Here is a 19,595-nt window from a genome sequence, read left to right as displayed (position 1 = left end):
GCACACGCCCCTATAGCACACACCCCTATAACACACACTCACTCCTATAGAACACACTCACTCCTATAGCACACACTCACCCCTATAACACACACTCACTCCTATAGCACACACTCACCCCTATAGCAAACACTCACCCCTATAGGACACACTCACTCCTATAGCACACACTCACCCCTATAGCAATAAAACACTCACTCCTATAACACACTCACCCCTATAGCACACACTCACCCCGATAACACACACTCACTCCGATAGCACACACTCACTCCTATAGCACACACTCACTCCTATAGCACACACCCCTATAACACACACTCACTCCTATAGCACACACCCCTATAGCACACACTCACCCCTATAGCACACACTCACTCCTATAGCACACACTCACTCCTATAGCACACACCCCTATAACACACACTCACTCCTATAGCACACCCCCTATAACACACACCCCTATAACACACACTCACCCCTATAGCACACACTCACCCCTATAGCACACACTTACCCCTATAACACACACTCACCCCTATAACACACACTCACCCCTATAGCACACACTCACCCCTATAGCACACACCCCTATAACACTCGCTCCCTCCTATAGCACACACCCCTTTAACACTCACTCCTATAGCACACACTCACTCCAATAGCACACACCCCTATAACACACACTCACTCCAATAGCACACACCCCTATACCACACACTCACTCCTATAGCACACACCCCTAGAGCACACACTCACTCCTATAGCAGACACTCACCCCTATAGCACACACCCCTATAGCACACACCCCTATAACACACACTCACCCCTATAGCACACACTCACCCCTATAACACACACCCCTATAACGCACACTCACTCCTATAGCACACACTCACCCCTATAGCACACACTCACCCCTATAGCACACACTCACCCCTATATAACACACACCTATAACACACACTCACTCCTATAGGACACACTCACTCCTATAGCACACACTCACCCCTATAGCACACACTCACCCCTTTAATACACACTCACTCCTATAGCACACACTCACCCTATAGCACACACTCACCCCTATAGCACACACTCACCCCTATAACACACACTCACTCCTATAGCACACACTCACCTTATAGCACACACTCACCCCTATAGCACACACTCACCGCTATAGCACACACTCACCCCGATAACACACACTCACTCCTATAGCACACAACCCTATAGGACACACTCACCCCTATAGCACACACTCACCCCTATAGCACACACTCACCCCTGTAACACACACTCACTCCTATAGCACACACTCACCCCTATAGCACACACTCACCCTAATAGCACACACCCCTATAACACACACTCACTCCTATAGCACACACTCACCCCTATAGCACACACACACCCCTATAACACACACTCACCCCTTTAATACACACTCACTCCTATAGCACACACTCACCCTATAGCACACACTCACTCCTATAGCACACACTCACCCCTATAACACACATTCACCCCTATAGCACACACTCACCCCTATAGCACACACCCCTATAACACACACTCACCGCTATAGCACACACTCACCCCTATAGCACACACTCACCCCTATAGCACACACTCACCCCTATAGCACACACCCTTATAACACACACTCACTCCTATAGCACACACTCACCCCTATAGCACACACTCACCCCTATAGCACACACTCACCCCCATAGCACACACCCCTATAACACACACTCACCCCCATAGCACACACCCCTATAGCACACACTCACCCCTATAGCACACACTCACTCCTATAGCACACACCCGTATAACACACACTCACCCCCATAGCACACACCCCTGTAACACACACACACACCCCTCTAGCACACACTAACCCCTATAGCACACACCACTATAACACACACTCACCCCCATAGCACACACCCCTATAACACACACTCACCCCTATAGCACACACTCACCCCTATAACACACACTCACCCCTATAACACACACTCACTCCTATAGCACACACTCACCCCTGTAGCAGACACTCACCCCGATAGCACACACCCCTATAACACACACTCACCCCTATAACACACACTCACCCCTATAACACACACTCACCCCTATAGCACACACCCCTATAACACTCGCTCCCTCCTATAGCACACACCACTTTAACACTCACTCCTATAGCACACACTCACTCCAAAAGCACACACCCCTATAACACACACTCACTCCAATAGCACACACCCCTATAACACACACTCACCCCCATAGCACACACCCCTGTAACACACACACACACCCCTCTAGCACACACTCACCCCTATAGCACACACCACTATAACACACACTCACCCCCATAGCACACACCCCTGTAACACACACACACCCCTATAGCACACACTCACCCCTATAGCACACACTCACCCCTATAACACACACTCACCCCTATAGCACACACTCACCCCTATAACACACACTCACCCCTATAACACACACTCACCCCTATAACACACACTCACCCCTATAGCACACACGCATGCGAAGAGTGCACAGAAGCATGGAGAGACGCGTGTTTGGAATGACACTACGAGAGAAACGCGTGGATTGGAGAACTCACACAGAGAACAGACATCTTCATCATCATCACACTGACATCCATCCAGCAGTGGATAGACTATGATGATAGGAATTACACTGAGACAGAGAGAGCAATGCATGGATTGGAGGACTCACGCAGGGGACAGGCATCTTCATCATCATCACACTGACATCCATCCAGCAGTGCCAATAGATGATTTACCCTCGGGCCTGCCGCCGTGCGGTTTGTACGTTCGCGCGTGCGTTCCGCACATCCCACAGGTGAAGTGTGAGACGTAAACGAGTGCCGGCATTGTGACGACTTGGGTTGTTAAACGGTAACCAACAAATCGGCAATAGTGTTCCAACAGTCACGAACCGGTAACATTCCACTGGGATAGCGAACGCCCCGGTCGGCACGCGCGGGCGTACAAACCGCACAGCGGGCGAAGTCACCGCGTGGTTGATAATCCGCCCTCGTTTCTGCGTTAAAATGTAAAGGCGCAGCCCCGTGACTGCTCGTTCACAGCGCTGCTGCGGGAAGCGCCCGGGGCGTCTGGCCGAGCCGTGCACTGCGACCTCACGCGAAGCGACGTGCGAGACCAGGCGTGCGCACAACTACAACCACAACCAATACAACAACCACAACTACAACCAATACAAGAGCCACAACTATAACCACAACTACAACGAATACAACAATCACAACCACAACTACAACCACAACCAATACAACAACCACAACTACCCGACTACAACCACAACTACAACCAATACAACAGCCACAACTATAACCACTACTACAACCAATACAACAATCACAACCACAACTGAAACCAATACAACAGTCACAACCACAACGACAACCACAAGCAATACAACAACCACAACTACAACCACAACTATAATCAATACAACAATCACAACCACCCGACTACAACCACATCTACAACCACAACTAATACAACAATTAAAACCACACAAATACAACCACACAAATACAACCAATACAACAACCACAACCACCAGAATACAAACACACAACTATCATAATACAACCAATACAGCAACCACAACTACATCCACACAACTCCAACCATTACAACAACCACAACCACACAAAAACCACACGACTACAACCACTAAACTACAACCACATATAAAACGAGTACAACAACGGCAGCAACCACCAGGGCCGCTCCGGTGGTGCTGGTGGTGGTGGTGTCAGTGCCGTCACGTGACTCTCACCTGGGCCAGGTGCTTCGCTTGAGTTGTGACGCGTGGGCACCCACCAGGACCATCCACAACCACCACAACCACCTGGACCATCAACCACCACTACAACCACCACCAGGATCACCACAACCACCACCACCACAATCACCACCACAATCACCACCACCACAATCACCACCAAAGAGAAAGATCACCCGTTTAGCCTGAACAGACTGTTGGCACAAGTGCTGTAAGCGATCACCGATTAAGGCCGGCACGGCACACGAGGGGGTGGGTGGCCAGCACAACGGCCGGCCGCCTTTGTCTCCCTAGTGGCGATGTTTACAAATTGCACCAGGTATTCATTTGAGGCTGAGTCCACCTAGAGGTCGCCGGGTTCGTAGCGCAGCATAGCGCAAACCGCTACACCGCCGCTCCCCACATACCACCCCACACACCACAATCACCACCACAATCACCACGACCATCAACCACCACAATCACCACCACCACCACCACCCCGTTACCCCAATCGCCGCCGCCTCGTGGCGATCTCTTCTCTCCTCTCCCTCCTCTCCCCTCTCTCTCCTCTCTCTCTCTCAGCTATCCCCCGCGCGCTCCCTCTCTCCCCGCTCTCTCTCCATTCCTCACACCCGGGCAGCCCCCATCTCTCTCACGCTCCCCACTTCTCACCCCATTAGCTCCACCTCTCCCTCCCGTAGCACGCTCCCTCTCTCCCCCATCTCCTTCTCTCTCTTATCCATCTCCCCTCTCTCTCCCCCATCTCCCCTCTCTCTCCCCCATCTCCCCTCTTTTCCATCTCCCCTCTCTCTCCCCCATCTCCCCTATTTATCCCAGCCCAGCTCGCCTCTCTCTATCCTTCTGCTCTCCCCACCCTCTCTGTCTCCATCTCCCTTCTCTCAAACCCTCTCTCGCTCATCCCCACTCTCTCGCACTTTCTAACTCTTGACTCCACGTCTCCCCCTCTCTCTTTCACTTTCACTCTGCTCCGTATCTCGCTCACACTCTCTCACCCTTGAACTCTCTCCTCGCTCTCTCTCTCGTTATGCAAGGTGAGTGTGGGCGGAGTGAGACAGAGAGAGAGTCTCGCTCATCCCCCCTCTCCCTCCTCTCTTCCCGCCCCCCGTAACGCTCCCTCCCCCTCTCCTCCTGTGTCCATCTCTCTGCGCGGAGCGGTGGAGGGAGAGTCCGGGGTCTCCATCGCTCTCTGCCACTCGGGGAGAGACGGGGGAGAGATCGCACGGGAAGAGTTCCTCTGGAGAGCAGCGCTCAAATCTGGCGCGGTCGGGAGATCGAGAGAGAGAGAGTGGGTGGGAGAGAGTGAGATAGTGAAAGAGAGAGTGAGAGTGGGTGGGAGAGAGTGAGAGAGTGAGATAGTGAAAGAGAGAGAGAGTGAGAGAGTGGGTGGGAGAGAGTGAGAGAGAGTGAGAGAGAGAGAGAGAGTGAGAGTGGGTGGTAGATAGTGAGAGAGTGAGAGAGAGTGAGAGAGTAAGGGTGAGCGAGTAAAGGTGAGCGAGTAACGGTGAGAGAGTAAGGGTGAGAGAGTGAGAGGGTAAGGACTGAGAGAGTAAGGAGTGAGAGAGTAAGGGTAAGAGAGTGTGATAGTAAGGAGTGAGATAGTGAGAGGGTAAGGAGTGAGAGTGTAAGGAGTGAGAGAGTAAGGGGTGAGAGAGTACGGGTGAGAGACTGAGAGTGTGATAGTAAGGGTGAGAGAGTAAGGAGTGAGAGAGTAAGGGGTGAGAGAGTGAGAGGGTAAGGAGTGAGAGAGTAAGGGTGAGAGAGTAAGGAGTGAGAGAGTAAGGGGTGAGAGAGTAAGGAGTGAGAGAGTAAGGGGTGAGAGAGTTTGAGAGTGTGATAGTAAGGAGTGAGAGAGTGAGAGGGTAAGGAGTGTGAGAGTAAGGGGTGAGAGAGTAAGGGGTGAGAGGGTAAGGAGTGAGAGAGTAAGGGTGAGAGAGTAAGGAGTGAGAGGGTAAGGGGTGAGAGAGTGAGAGAGTGAGGAGTGAGAGAGTGAGAGGGTAAGGAGTGAGAGAGTAAGGGGTGAGAGAGTGAGGAGTGAGAGAGTAAGGGGTGAGAGAGTAAGGGGTGAGAGAGTAAGGGGTGAGAGAGTGAGAGGGTAAGGAGTGAGAGAGTAAGGAGTGAGAGAGTAAGGGTGAGAGAGTGTGATAGTAAGGAGTGAGAGAGTAAGGGTGAGAGGGTAAGGAGTGAGAGAGTGAGAGATAAGGAGTGAGAGGGTAAGGAGTGAGAGAGTAAGGGTGAGAGAGTAAGGGTGAGAGAGTAAGGGGTGAGAGAGTCGAGGCAGGGAGCGCCACAGCGGGAAACTCGGCGCTGCTGGCGGTGGTTGTTGTTGGTGGTGGTTAATGGTGGTTGTTAGTGGTGGTGGTTAATGGTGGTTGTTGTTGGTAGTGGTGGTGGTTAGTGGTGGTTAGTGGTGGTTGTTAGTGGTGGTGGTTAATGGTGGTTGTTGTTGGTAGTGGTGGTGGTTAGTGGTGGTTGTTAGTGGTGGTGGTTAATGGTGGTTGTTGTTGGTAGTGGTGGTGGTTAGTGGTGGTTGTTAGTGGTGGTGGTTAATGGTGGTTGTTGTTGGTAGTGGTTAGTGGTGGTTGTTAGTGGTAGTGGTTAGTGGTAGTGGTTAGTGGTAGTGGTTGGTGGTGGTTAGTGGTGGTTGTTAGTGGTGGTGGTTAGTGGTAGTGGTTGGTGGTGGTGGTTAGTGGTGGTTGTTAGTGGTGGTGGTTAGTGGTGGTTAGTGGTTGGTGGTGCTGGGGTCAAGTTCGAGGTTTGTGGACGTGGTGCTGGTGGTGGTGATTTTGGTGGTGGTAGTTGGTCGTGGTTGTGTTGATGGTGATTGGTCGTGGTGTTTGGTTGTGGTGTTAGTTGTGTTGTTGGTGTTTGTGGTCAGTTGTGGTGGTTGGTGGTGGTGGCATCGTGACTCTGTGTGCTTCGCTGAGCGATGGCCGGTCGTGAGGGGGTGACGCTGACTCCCTTCTCGATCCGCTACATCTTGGACGGCTCTCACTGCGGGCCTGGGGACGACTCCAGCGACGAGGAGGAAGAGGAGGACAGAGATCGAGGAGGAGGAGGAGGAGATGATGATGACGATGACGATACGTTCTACCCCCCACGTCACTCAATTCGGGGGCTCCCTTTAGCCGGGGACCCCGAGAAGGACCTCTGCGAATGCCACCGTGACCCCAGCGACGAGGGGGATGATGACGACGATGATGATGAAGAGGTGGAGGAGGTTCAGAAAAAGGAAGACGAGGATTTTGAGGAGGAGCCGGTGGGATTGGACTCGGCGAGATCGCGTGATGGTGCGTACTGCAGCCTCACCATCATCAGTAGCAGCATCGGCAGCATCATTGATTGCAAATCCCCATCATCATTACCACCACACATGGGTGCTAGCTACACCTGTGTGTAACTATCTCACCTGTGGGTTACTATTACACCTATGTGTTACCGTCTCACCTGTGTTACTATCTCACCTGTGTCTTACTAGCTCACCTGTGTTACTATTTCACCTGTGTGTAACTATCTCACCTGTGCGTTACTATCTCACCTGTGTTACTATCACACCTGTATGTAACTATCTCACCTGTGTTACTATCTCACCTGTGTTACTATCACACCTGTGTGTAACTAGCTCACCTGTGTTACTATCTCACCTGTGGGTTACTATTACACCTATGTGTTACCGTCTCACCTGTGTTACTATCTCACTTGTGTCTTACTAGCTCACCTGTGTTACTATCTCACCTGTGTTACTATCACACCTGTGCGTTACTATCTCACCTGTGCGGTACTATCTCACCTGTGTTACTATCTCACCTATGTGTAACTATCTCACCTGTGTTACTATCTCACCTGTGTGTAACTAGCTCACCTGTGTTACTATCTCACCTGTGTGTAACTATCTCACCTGTGTTACTATCTAACCTGTGTTACGATCTCACCTGTGTGTAACTAGCTCACCTGTGTTACTATCTCACCTGTGTGTAACTATCTCACCTGTGTTACTATCTAACCTGTGTTACGATCTCACCTGTGTGTAACTAGCTCACCTGTGTTACTATCTCACCTGTGTAACTATCTCACCTGTGTGTTACTATCTAACCTGTGTTACGATCTCACCTGTGTGTAACTAGCTCACCTGTGTTACTATCTCACCTGTGTAACTATCTCACCTGTGTGTTACTATCTCACCTGTGCTACTATCTCACCTGTGTAACTGTTTCAACTGTGTTACTATCTCACCTGTTACTATCTCACCTGTGTGTAACTATCTCACCTGTGTGTAACTATCTCACCTGTGCTACTATCTCACCTGTGTAACTGTTTCACTTGTGTTACTATCTCACCTGTGTTACTATCTCACCTGTGTGTAACTAGCTCACCTGTGTTACTATCTCACCTGTGTGTAACTAGTTCACCTGTGTTACTATCTCACCTGTGTGTTACTATCTTACCTGTGTTACTATCTCACCTGTGTTACTATCTCACCTGTGTGTAACTAGTTCACCTGTGTTACTATCTCACCTGTGTTACTATCACACCTGTGCGTTACTATCTCACCTGTGTGTTACTATCTCACCTGTATTACTATCTCACCTGTGTGTTAATATATCACCTGTGTGTAAATATCTCACCTGTGTTACTATCTCACCTGTGTGTAATTATCTCACCTGTGTTACTATCTCACCTGTGTGTAACTAGCTCACCTGTGTTACTATCTCACCTGTGTTACGATCTGACCTGTGTGTAACTAGCTCACCTGTGTTACTATATCACCTGTTTGTAACTATCTCACCTGTGTATTACTATCTCACCTGTGTTTCTATTTCATCTGTGTATTACTATCTTACCTGTGTTACTATCTCACCTGTGTTACTATCTCACCTGTGTGTAACTATCTCACCTGTGTGTAACTATCTCACCTGTGCTACTATCTCACCTGTGTAACTGTTTCACCTGTGTTACTATCTCACCTGTGTGTAACTATCTCACCTGTGTTAACTATCTCACCTGTGTCTTATTAGCTCACCTGTGTCTTACCCTCATACCTGTGTTACTATGACACCTGTTTAAAAAGCACACCTGGGGGTTTACTCAACCCATTATACTCCTACGGTCGATAAAATAGCGACTACTTTGTTGGTAAAATCAAAACTGGTTCTATAGATAGACTCGCCCCGACATAGGAACGTGGAATTTCCATCACTATATTCTGCAGCGGGGCTGTCCAGGGCTGGAGTTGGGACGCGCTCTGTGCTGTCACGGCGTCGTCTGGGGGCCGTTACGGAAACATGATAGTCGACGTTTCGGGAAATGGCCCTTCTTTATTCCACGTTAAATCAGCATGCAATAAATAAATAAGGTTACTTTGCAGAAGAGCTGTTGCCCGAAACATAGCCTATTATTCATGTATCTGTTGGGTATGGAGGCCACCCACAAAGATGTCGTTGTTGTTGACACGAAACGCGTGGAGCTGCTGGTGTTGAGGTTGTTGTTGGTTGTGGTTGTTGTGGTGTTAGTTGTTGGTTGTGGTGTTTGTAGTTGGTGGTGGTTGTGGTGTTTGTTGTTGGTGGTGGTTATTGTTGTTGACTGTGCGCGACTGTCAACGCAGCAGCAGCGGCGGCGTGAACACAATTTGTGTAATCGGACAAGAGCCTGGCATTGTTCTGACCAGAACGAGACCAAATTCGGACATCTCTGACTAACATCTCACCAGACATGCCATGTGACCATCACTGGGACCCGACTGCGATACACACTCCCAACGCAGCTGCATCAACGCTGACATCCACCACACAGCACCGAACGGCTTCCATCGCCGACGTCGACCGAAACTGGGACGCAATCGGACATTGCCGAGGTGAAAGTGGCGCGAGAATTCGGACGAGGAGAGAGAAAAGCGGAGCAAACTTTGGACGTGTCCGACGCTAACCTGACATCGGTGTCTTGATCATTTTATTTGTTATTCACCTCACTCGGACAACAAACTTTCCCCGAAACTTACCAACACTCTACCAAAATCGGACGCTATTCTGACCGAAAATCGGAACGAAATCTGACATGCAGGTTCCCACAGTGGGACGTGAACCCCGCTGCCGAGAGACGATTCCAGTGAAGAATCGCGCACGCGCACACGGCGCACGTTTAGCACTCACACGAACGTGACACAGTTACACACAAAGACGAACATTGTGCTAACGTGACACACACACACACTCCTTACATACACACTAGTTACACACACACGTCATACATACACGTTACACAAACACACTCGTTACACACACACTCGTTACACACACACTCACCCGTTACACACACACACACTCGTTACACACACACACACTCGTTACACACACACACTCTTTTCATGTACACATTACGCACACACACTCGTTACACACACACTCGTTACACACACACACACTCGTTACACACACACACACACTCGTTACACACACACTCGTTACACACACACACACTCGTTACATGTACACATTACACACACACTCGTTACAAACACTCGTTACACTACACGCACTCGTTACACACACACGTTATATGTACACATTACACACACACTCGTTATATGTACACATTACACACACACTCGTTATATGTACACATTGCACACACTCGTCACACACACAGGTCAAACGTACACGTCACACACACACACACGGTATAGGGGTAGTGGTCGTAACTGGCTGGTGATGTGTATTGTGGTGATGTTCCAGTGGAACTAGAGAGTTTAACTGCTTCACGGTAACTGTGTGGCTTCTCTGCTGCCCGCACCCGCGTGTGTGTGTGTGTCTGTGTGTGTGAGTGTCTGTGTGTGTCTGTGTGTGCCTGTGTGTGTGTGTCTGTGTGAGTGTCTGTGTGTGTCTGTGTGTGTGTGTATACTCGTGTGTGTGTGTTTGTGTGTATGTGTGTGTTTGTGTGTATGTGTGTGTGTTTGTGTGTGTGTACACGTGTGTGTGTATACACTCGTGTGTGTGTGTTTGTGTGTATGTGTGTGTATGTGTGTGTGCGTTTGTGTGTATGTGTGTGTATACACTCGTGTGTGTATGTGTGTGTATACACTCGTGTATGTGTTTGTGTGCGTATACACTCGTGTGTGTGTTTGTGTGTGTATGTGTGTGTTTGTGTGTACACTTGTGTGTGTGTTTGTGTGTATGTGTGTTTGTGTGTATGTGTGTGTACACACGTGTGTGTGTGTATGTGTGTATGTATGTGTGTATGTGTGTGTACACTCGTGTGTGTGTTTGTGTGTATGTGTGTGTACACTCGTGTGTGTGTGTTTGTGTGTATGTGTGTATGTATGTGTATGTGTGTGTACACTCGTGTGTGTGTATTTGTGTGTGTTTGTTTGTGTGTATGTGTGTGTAGACTCGTGTGTGTTTGTGTGTGTGTTTGTGTGTGTGTGATGGTCGTGGTTGTGACAATTGCGAGCGCCGTTTTCACTCCGAGTTTGGGCCGCAGCGCGCTGAGTGCGCAGAAGCTGAGCGGGTTCAGCCCGGGGGGGGGGCAGCTGAGAGAGCCCCCCACTCAACACCAGCAGCATCACCACCATTATCATCATCTGTGAACCGAGTAATTCGCCTCCCGTGGAGAAAGACGCTACAGCCGATGGAAAGCGTGAAAGCCCACGCTACCAGGCACTTGTGTATGTATATAAGATACACACACAAATCCTTAACTGGCTGTTGGGGCAACTGCTGTTAGCGAGCACCCGGCATGGCACACGAGGGGCTGGGTGACGAGGGGCTGGGTGACCAGCACCACCACCGGCCGCATTAGTCTCCCGAGTGGCGATGTTCACACACCGCACCAGGCATTCATTTAGATAATCGTTGCTGGTGCTGCGCTTGCGCGGGAATCGAACTCGGGTCGCCAAGTACGTAGCTCACCGCGCTAACCACTGCGCCACCGTTCCTCACCAAATGTACCCGCTTACCAAACGCACAACCGGTCACTCTAAATTACACAGCAGATACCGAGAGTACTCCCTAAAATACACGAATACCTACAGAGCCATCCACACGGAGAGCGACACTCGTCACGGCGAGTTGCTGCTGCATGGTGCGTCGAGGAGTCTCCGTGTGCCCGTGTCCTGTTCACAGCACCACACGCACAGCGGTGGACAGGACACGTTCCTCCACTGATAATTATTATAACTCACGAACGCGGTGGCTTTCGGTGGTGGTGCTGACACGGTAATGTGTAGGCACGAATATTCATCACGTGACAACATTGTTGATTGGCTGTCGGGTGGAGGAGGGTTTACCACACACATTTTACTTACGCGGCGATTTTACCCAAACACATTGATTGTGAATCCCGACCCGGTGCGTTCCCTGATCCACGCGTTCCTCTCCGCGTCGCTCAGTGACATTCCCAACAGACGCGAGGGAGCTCTCACGGCAACCGAACCACAGCGTGAGGCCCACACACACAGCACGATCACAAGAACTGTGTATATATATACGCGTACAGACAAACCCCCCGTAAAGTCTTAACAGACCTTTGGGGAAAGCGCTGTTAGCGAGCACCGATGAAGACCGGCACGGCACACGAGGGGGTGGGTGACCACCACCACGCCTGGCCGCCTTTGTCTTCATAATGACGATGCTTACACACCGCATCAGGAATGAATTTGAGGCTGAATCAACCTAGGGGAGGTCCAGGACCGTTTCAGATCATTTATAACCGATGTTGACCGTGAGCGGGACTCGTCCTCTGATTGCCGAGTTCCTCGTGCAGCGCACTCTCCGCTGCACAACTTCTCACCACGCATATACGCACACACACACATTTTGACATATATACATATACACATCGTCATTCATGTAACATTTATTATAAACCGCTGAACATCGCAAACCACACCAACGCCACAAATGGTACGAGACACAAGAGAGAGACGACAGAGACTTTTAAAACAACTTTATTACCGCCAGCAGCAACAGCACTGGTGGCGATTTCGATGTGAATTACACAGTCACCAGCAAACAAATGAAAATAAACGCTACAAATCCACGCGCTGTGGCGCTAAAAGCACCGCGCACAACACGAAGGAAAAGGCACGTGGTGGTGGTGGAGAGAGAGAGACAAGAGACAAGAGAGAGACAAGAGAGAGACGAAACAACACGTGCATGGGTGCGGGGGAGAACACAGCAGAGATCGAAGATAAAATCCAGTGGTATAGAGGATATTACTATTACCATAATAACAACGAACGTTACTCGCGATGTTATTTTAATTTATTAAAGTAGAGCGGTGGGTTAGTGGTTAGCGCTTCGCCGCGCTACAATCCCAATCACCCGGGTTCGAATCCCGCTCACGGTCAGCACCGGTGACAATTAACTGAACCGGCCCTGGGCTTCCCCTAGGTCGACTCAGCCTTAAATGAGTGCCAGGTGCGGTGTGTAAACATCGTTACTAGGGACACAAAGGCGGCCGAGCGTGATGCTGCACATCCACCCCCTCGTGTGCCGTGCCGGCCTTCATAGGTGCTCGCTAACAGCACTTGCTCCAACAGTCTGTTCAGGCTATACGGGGGATCGATAGTGGCCCTAGGAGCGACGCTCACAACAACGAGCAGAGGGCCGGGCAGCTAAAACGCAGAAAGTTGGCACAGTGGGGAGCACCGGTGGTGAATCTGCCAGTCGTCTCGGTCAGTCAACTCTGGGCACCTGGGTCTGTTCCGTGACCTGCCAGTGGGCCTTCGACACTTCACGTGGCCTCATATTGCACCGAGCCTGGCACAAGCGCCGTTGTGATGTCACCGCCACTTAGTGGTTGTTATTATTGTGGCCGCGCTCAGATTTGATTTCACAACGATTCATTTCGTCTGTGCGCTATTTGTGGTTTCCCACGTGGTAGTCGATTTTGGGTTTGTTCTGATTTCGCTTTGTGATTTTGCGGCAGTGGTGAGCCAGGCCACTCCGTATCCTGGTCTCCTGAGTTCTCACCCTGAATACACACAGAGTCACCTTGAAACCTCAACACACTCACTCACTCACTCACCGTCTTCCCTCACGCACCATCTCAACCATCACACCGCTCACTCACCGGTTCACTCACCCGTCCACTCACCCGTTCACTCACCCGCTCACTCAGTCACTCACTCTTCATCTCCCTCAATCATTTACCCACTTTCCCGCCATCTCACCCATCATCTCACTCATCCACTCACTCACCGGCTCGTTCATCCACTCACCCGCTCACTCACCCACTCACCCGCTCACTAACCCACTCACCCGCTCACTCACCAACTCACCCCTCACTCACCCACTCACTCTTGCAATGCGATTCTGTTCTGCTCTCTTGGACTCTCACCTGCATAAAATGGTTGCGTGCGTGTGCGCGTACAGGACACGCGACTTCCTCCACCGTGAATTCACGAGTACCCAGCATCAGCAGCAGCATCAGCAGCATCATCATCAGCAGCATCACCAACAGCAAAATCACAAATAGCATAATCAGCAGCAACGGCGTCAACAGCAGCAGCATCAACACCAGCAGCATCAGCAGCATCATCGGCAGCGTCATCAGCAGCAACAGCAGCAGCATCATCAGCAGCATCAGGAACAGCGGTGGGATCGCCAACACCAGCAGCATCAGCAGCAGCAGCAACAGCAGGAGCAGCAGCAGCAGCAGCATCAGGAACAGCGGTGGGATCGCCAACACCAGCAGCATCAGCAGCAGCAGCAACAGCATCAACAGCAGGAGCAGCAGCAGCATCAGCAGCAGCAGCAGCATCAGCAGCAGCCCATCGAGAGTGGTCGAGACCCCGCGCGGGGGGGACCCCCTCCCTCGGAAGAAGCGGTCCCGAGCGGCCTTCACTCACGCTCAGGTGCCCCCCACTACCACTCCACTCACGCTCAGGTGCCCCCCACTACCCCTCCACTCACGCTCAGGTGCCCCCCACTACCCCTCCACTCACGCTCAGGTGCCCCCCACTACCACTCCACTCACGCTCAGGTGCCCCCCACTACCCCTCCACTCACGCTCAGGTGCCCCCCACTACCCTTCCACTCACGCTCAGGTGCCCCCCACTACACTCACGCTCAGGTGCCCCCCACTACCACTCCACTCACGCTCAGGTGCCCCCCACTACCCCTCCACTCACGCTCAGGTGCCCCCCACTACCACTCCACTCACGCTCAGGTGCCCCCCACTACCACTCCACTCACGCTCAGGTGCTCCCCACTACCACTCCACTCACGCTCAGGTGCCCCCCACTACCCCTCCACTCACGCTCAGGTGCCCCCCACTACCCCTCCACTCACGCTCAGCTGCCCCCCACTACCACTCCACTCTCACTGTTGTCGTTGTTGTGGTTGTCGCTGTGGGCGCACCAGGTGTTCGAGCTGGAGCGTCGCTTCAGCCAGCAGCGCTACCTCTCGGGTCCCGAGCGCGCCGACGTGGCCGCCACGCTCGGCCTCACGGAGACCCAGGTCAAGATCTGGTTCCAGAACCGGCGCTACAAGACCAAGCGGCGACACGTGGCGGCAGCGGCAGCAGCGGCGGCAGCAGCAGCAGCGGCGGCGGCGGCAGGGAGTGCACTGCACCATCACCACCTCCAGCACCACCACCACCTCCAGCAGCAGCAGCAGCAACAGGCGACCCTGTGCGCGCTGGAGCAACACCACCACCAACATCTCAACCGCAGCGGCAACCACCACTTCCACGCCCTGCAGCACTACCGGCTACAGCTGCAGCAGCAATTGCAGCAACGTCATCATCATCATCATCAGCAGCAGCAGGTGGTGCAGCAGCTGTCCGTACCCGCGGCGCGCAGGGTGGCTGTGCGCGTCCTCGTGCAGGAAACGCAGGGGGTCTGTGGGGACCCCCCCGAAGGCCGCCCGGCCAACACGGCCGGAGCCTTCGCTGGCCTCCCATCTGGACCCCAATACGGACCCCTGTGCGGAGCTCTCGCTGGAGCCCCGGGGCTCGGGGACCTTCGCGCGCTGCTCCCGATACCCGGAGCCGCGCGATCGCTGCAGCGCGACCTCGCCTCCTTGGCACCCATTCACCATCATCAGCAGCAGTATCATCAGCAAGCCTTTCCGCTGGCTGCAGCACTGCTACAGCTGCCCGCGTATTGGAGGCCCGGGCCTGCGGGGCCCTCGCTTCTCCAGGTCCAGCAGCCGAGCCACGCGTTCACGGCTCCCTTCCAGCAGAAGCGGTGAGGACGGCCCCGGCGGTGTGGGAGGTGAAAAACCGCGGAGGGGGGAGATCGTCCACCCTCGTTCGTCGTAGACTTAATGAGGAGTCCGCAGCACCCCCGAGTCTCCCCCTCCGGGTAGACCGGACACCACGCCGGGCCACCACCACCAGCACCACCACCACCACCAGCAGCAGCCTCTCCAAAAGACACGTGGCCAGCAGCAAGCGGTGTCGCGAGTTCACAACCTGGTCGGGGTGGGAGGCTGACTCAGCCCATCATCATCCCTCCTTCACGCCGGGGGCCAATAAAATGAGTTACACTTTGTGGGGAAAGTCAACAGTGGTTGTCCTATGGAATGACTCGCCCCCATCACATGAATGTGGAAATCCCACCACTGGCTCTTCAGGGCTTTAAATAGATTAGCGCCAATGTCTCGATGCTTATTTGAACAGCATGGAATCACTCTGGCTTTGTGTGTTTTAAAGAGAGCAAACGCTGAACCGTTTCGACATTCTGGCTCTCATCAGCAGAACCAGGCCATGTTAAATGTAGGCCGGTGAATTCCTCGACGCTCCTGGAAAGAGTCCCACGCACACACTCAGTCCGCGTTGTCGACTCCCCAGTGTGAATCCGGCGTGCGTGTACGTGTGCAGTGCCGGCCATAATAGGTGCTCGCTAACAGCACTTGCCCTAGCAGTCTGCATGGCTACACAGGGGGATATTTGTATTGTGTGGTTGTGCAGTGTTGGTTATCTTCATGGGTGCTCGCTAACAGCACGGTCCCCGTGGACCGCACTAATAAACGGGAGGTCCCTGCACACGTGCGTGTGGCTTTATGCCTTAATAGGCGTTCACTACTCATGGCACTTGTCCCGACAGTCTGTAGAGGCTACACGGAGGATCTTTGTATTTTTGTGCTTTTGTCAAGTACGCGTGCGATGACGCTCCCCGCTGGGGTCCGGTGGATGATCGGGACTCGACCCGTGATGCACACTTTTACAATCGTCGAGTTCAATTCCTGCTAAGGGCGCGAAGGAAGTCGCCGCTGTGGTGAGCGGACAGCGGCCTCGAGTGGCCGTGAATGAGCGGCGTGAACGAGCGGCGTGCGACCCTCGCCACGAGGACTCTGACCGCGCGCGCAGTCTCCCCGGCACGCTTCGTGGGGGCGTTCGCTGCCCGCTTGGTGCAGAGCTTCGCGGTTCGACTCCGGGCAGCAGTATTAATCAGGCCGCCCTGATTAATACTGCGGTCTATGTATTAACAATAAAATATGCTTAACTGTACAGAAATTCAACACACATATATACATACAATAGGCGACGTTTCGGAAAGTAGACCCTCTTCATCGCACGTAAGATGATGGCTTCACAATTTAACATTTAAGATCCAGTGACGAAACGGCGTCACGGTCCGAATAGTGAAACATGACACTGTAAATTAATCACTCAATCGGGATCAGTACACAGCATTAGTACACAAAGCAGTGCACACAGCCGCACACACAGCAGCACACACAGCAATACACACAGTATCAGTACACACAGTATCAGTACACACAGCAGCAGTACACACAGCAGCAGTACACACAGCACATACAGCAGCATACACAGTAGTACACATCAGCACACAACAGCTACATAAAGGATAGCGCCCACACCACAGATGCTGATGATTTGATGTTATTTATCTTGATTTTAAATAAACGATGCTATTAGTCGATGCTGTTAGTCGATGCGTGATTTCACCCCGAGTGCCCGATACCCGTAGTGGAGCGTTTGTGCGAAAAAATCTGAAAAAACAAACAAATAAATAACTCCACCTCGGGCTTTCTTACAGATAAATAAAATATATTTAGATTTAGCACATCAACTTATCGGGCTTCCACACGCAACACTCTGGATTTCGGCTGTCTGGGCTCGTCAGAAGAGTCGGGTCTATTATATATTTATATATATTACATATATATTTATATATGTGTGTGTCTAGGGCGGAGCGGTGGCACGGTGATTAGCGCGCTGCACTACGAACCCGGCGATCCGAGTTCGATTCCCACACACGACCAGTAATTGGTCCGAGGGATCCGCTAGGTCGACTCAACCTGAAATGAGTAAAGTACCTGGTGCGGTGTGAACATTCGCACTGGGGACAGCAAGGCGGCCGGGCGTGGCGACATCAACCCTGAGTGTGCACCCTACCGCCTTCATAGATTCGCTAACAGCACTTGCTCAAACAGTCCGTTGAAGTATATATTCTTTGTTTTTTTTTCGGTAAAGTCACGTAGGTAAAAGAAAAGAAAACAACTCAATTAAATCACGACGTTTCGGAGGCAACACAAGCTTCCGTCTTCAGGTGGAATAGTCACAGCAGAATATCTGTGTCAAGTCCGTTGAAGGTTGTACGGGGGGGGATTTGTATCGGTACTTAGACACGCATGTCGATCGGATGTGTTCGGATCAGCTGAGTGACTGTCACAGGCCGCCGTGCGGGTTGCACGTTGGAAAATAACTTACCAATCGCTACGGTTCATACACATTCCGAACCGGTTATTGTTTAAAACCCGTACATTTTTCACCGTAACGTCCCGATTATAACATTTCGTCATAGGATGAAATCGGTCACGTGTGGATTAATATTTTTGAGGACAGCCCGTCCTACAAAGGGGGTGAATTTCCCTTTGAAAATTCCACTTACAACTCAATCGCTGCGTCCCGAAAGCGACTTTATTTACGATTTTTTGTTTAAATCTCATTTCTGAATTCGGCAGTGAGCGTTGTTCCCCGACTCGAGTGAGCGGAGAATGCTCGGCCCGTCGTTAAACTGCTCGCACACGTGCGTGCTGTGTCGGGTGGTGCAAGGTCTTGACGACACAAACGTGGCCAGATCATGACGTGGCCTTACCCGAAAATCACGTGTGCATCAAGGATTAAAGAGCTGATTTTGATTTGTCCTGTCCGAGAGAAGGAATCGTTTTAAGGATGGACGAATACCCCTGATCCATCCCATCACGGTCAGTCAGAACGAACGCCACTTACTCCAACCACATGATCATTGGACAACGAACGCTTGTATAATATATACAATGTACGAACGTGTATGTGTGCCTAGTAACTATGTCTATTTGTACACCCTGTATATATGGTGTGTCTATGTCTAGTATATGTCTATGTGTGTGTGTACACCCTGTATATATAGTGTGTGTACTGTAGTATATGCCTATGTGGGCGGAGTGGGAGCGGTGGAGCAGCTTTTAGCGCATTGCACTACGAACCCGGCGAACTAGGTTCGATTCCCCACCAACTAGGTCAACTCAGCCTTAAATGAGTGTTGTGGTGTGGTGTGTAAAGCATCATCACGCGCTAGAGAGACAAAGGCGGCGGAGAGTGGTTCTGACGAAAGAACTCGTGCCGGCCTTAATAGGTGCTCACAAATAGCACTTGTCCCCAAACGTCTGTCAAGGCTATACGGGGGTCTTTGTGTACAGTCCTTTTACATGCATATTCGTCCATCCAAACTCGGCGTGGTTGTGCGGTTAATTTATTACAATCATACCGGATTATAAGATGCACTT

General features: G+C 51.6%; 2 protein-coding genes across 2 annotated transcripts in view; one reads left to right on the top strand and one right to left on the bottom strand.

Moving 5' to 3' along the window:
- The window catches only part of LOC116941469 (uncharacterized), a gene marked incomplete at its 3' end in the record, with an annotated part of 127,260 nt that extends 123,280 nt beyond the window's left edge, over window positions 1–3,980 (bottom strand). The window contains exon 1 of the mRNA XM_032952583.2: window positions 3,856–3,980. The remainder of the gene's footprint in view (window positions 1–3,855) is intronic.
- Window positions 3,981–4,507: 527 nt separating this feature from the next.
- On the top strand, window positions 4,508–17,747 carry LOC116941470 (uncharacterized). Its single transcript, XM_076066252.1, has 3 exons — window positions 4,508–7,151; window positions 14,229–14,710; window positions 15,219–17,747. The coding sequence occupies exons 1-3, from the start codon at window positions 6,791–6,793 to the stop codon at window positions 16,047–16,049; spliced, it is 1,674 nt and encodes a 557-aa protein (XP_075922367.1). The 5' UTR covers window positions 4,508–6,790; the 3' UTR covers window positions 16,050–17,747.
- Window positions 17,748–19,595: the final 1,848 nt, after the last annotated feature.

The sequence above is a fragment of the Petromyzon marinus genome, chromosome 11 (genome assembly GCF_048934315.1).
Source record: "Petromyzon marinus isolate PM22_M1 ecotype Great Lakes invasive population chromosome 11, UKy_Petmar_22M1.pri1.0, whole genome shotgun sequence".
Classification (NCBI taxonomy): Eukaryota; Metazoa; Chordata; class Hyperoartia; order Petromyzontiformes; family Petromyzontidae; genus Petromyzon; species Petromyzon marinus.
Note: the sequence above shows the minus strand (reverse complement) of the source record. Positions and strands in the feature narration are given on the sequence as shown.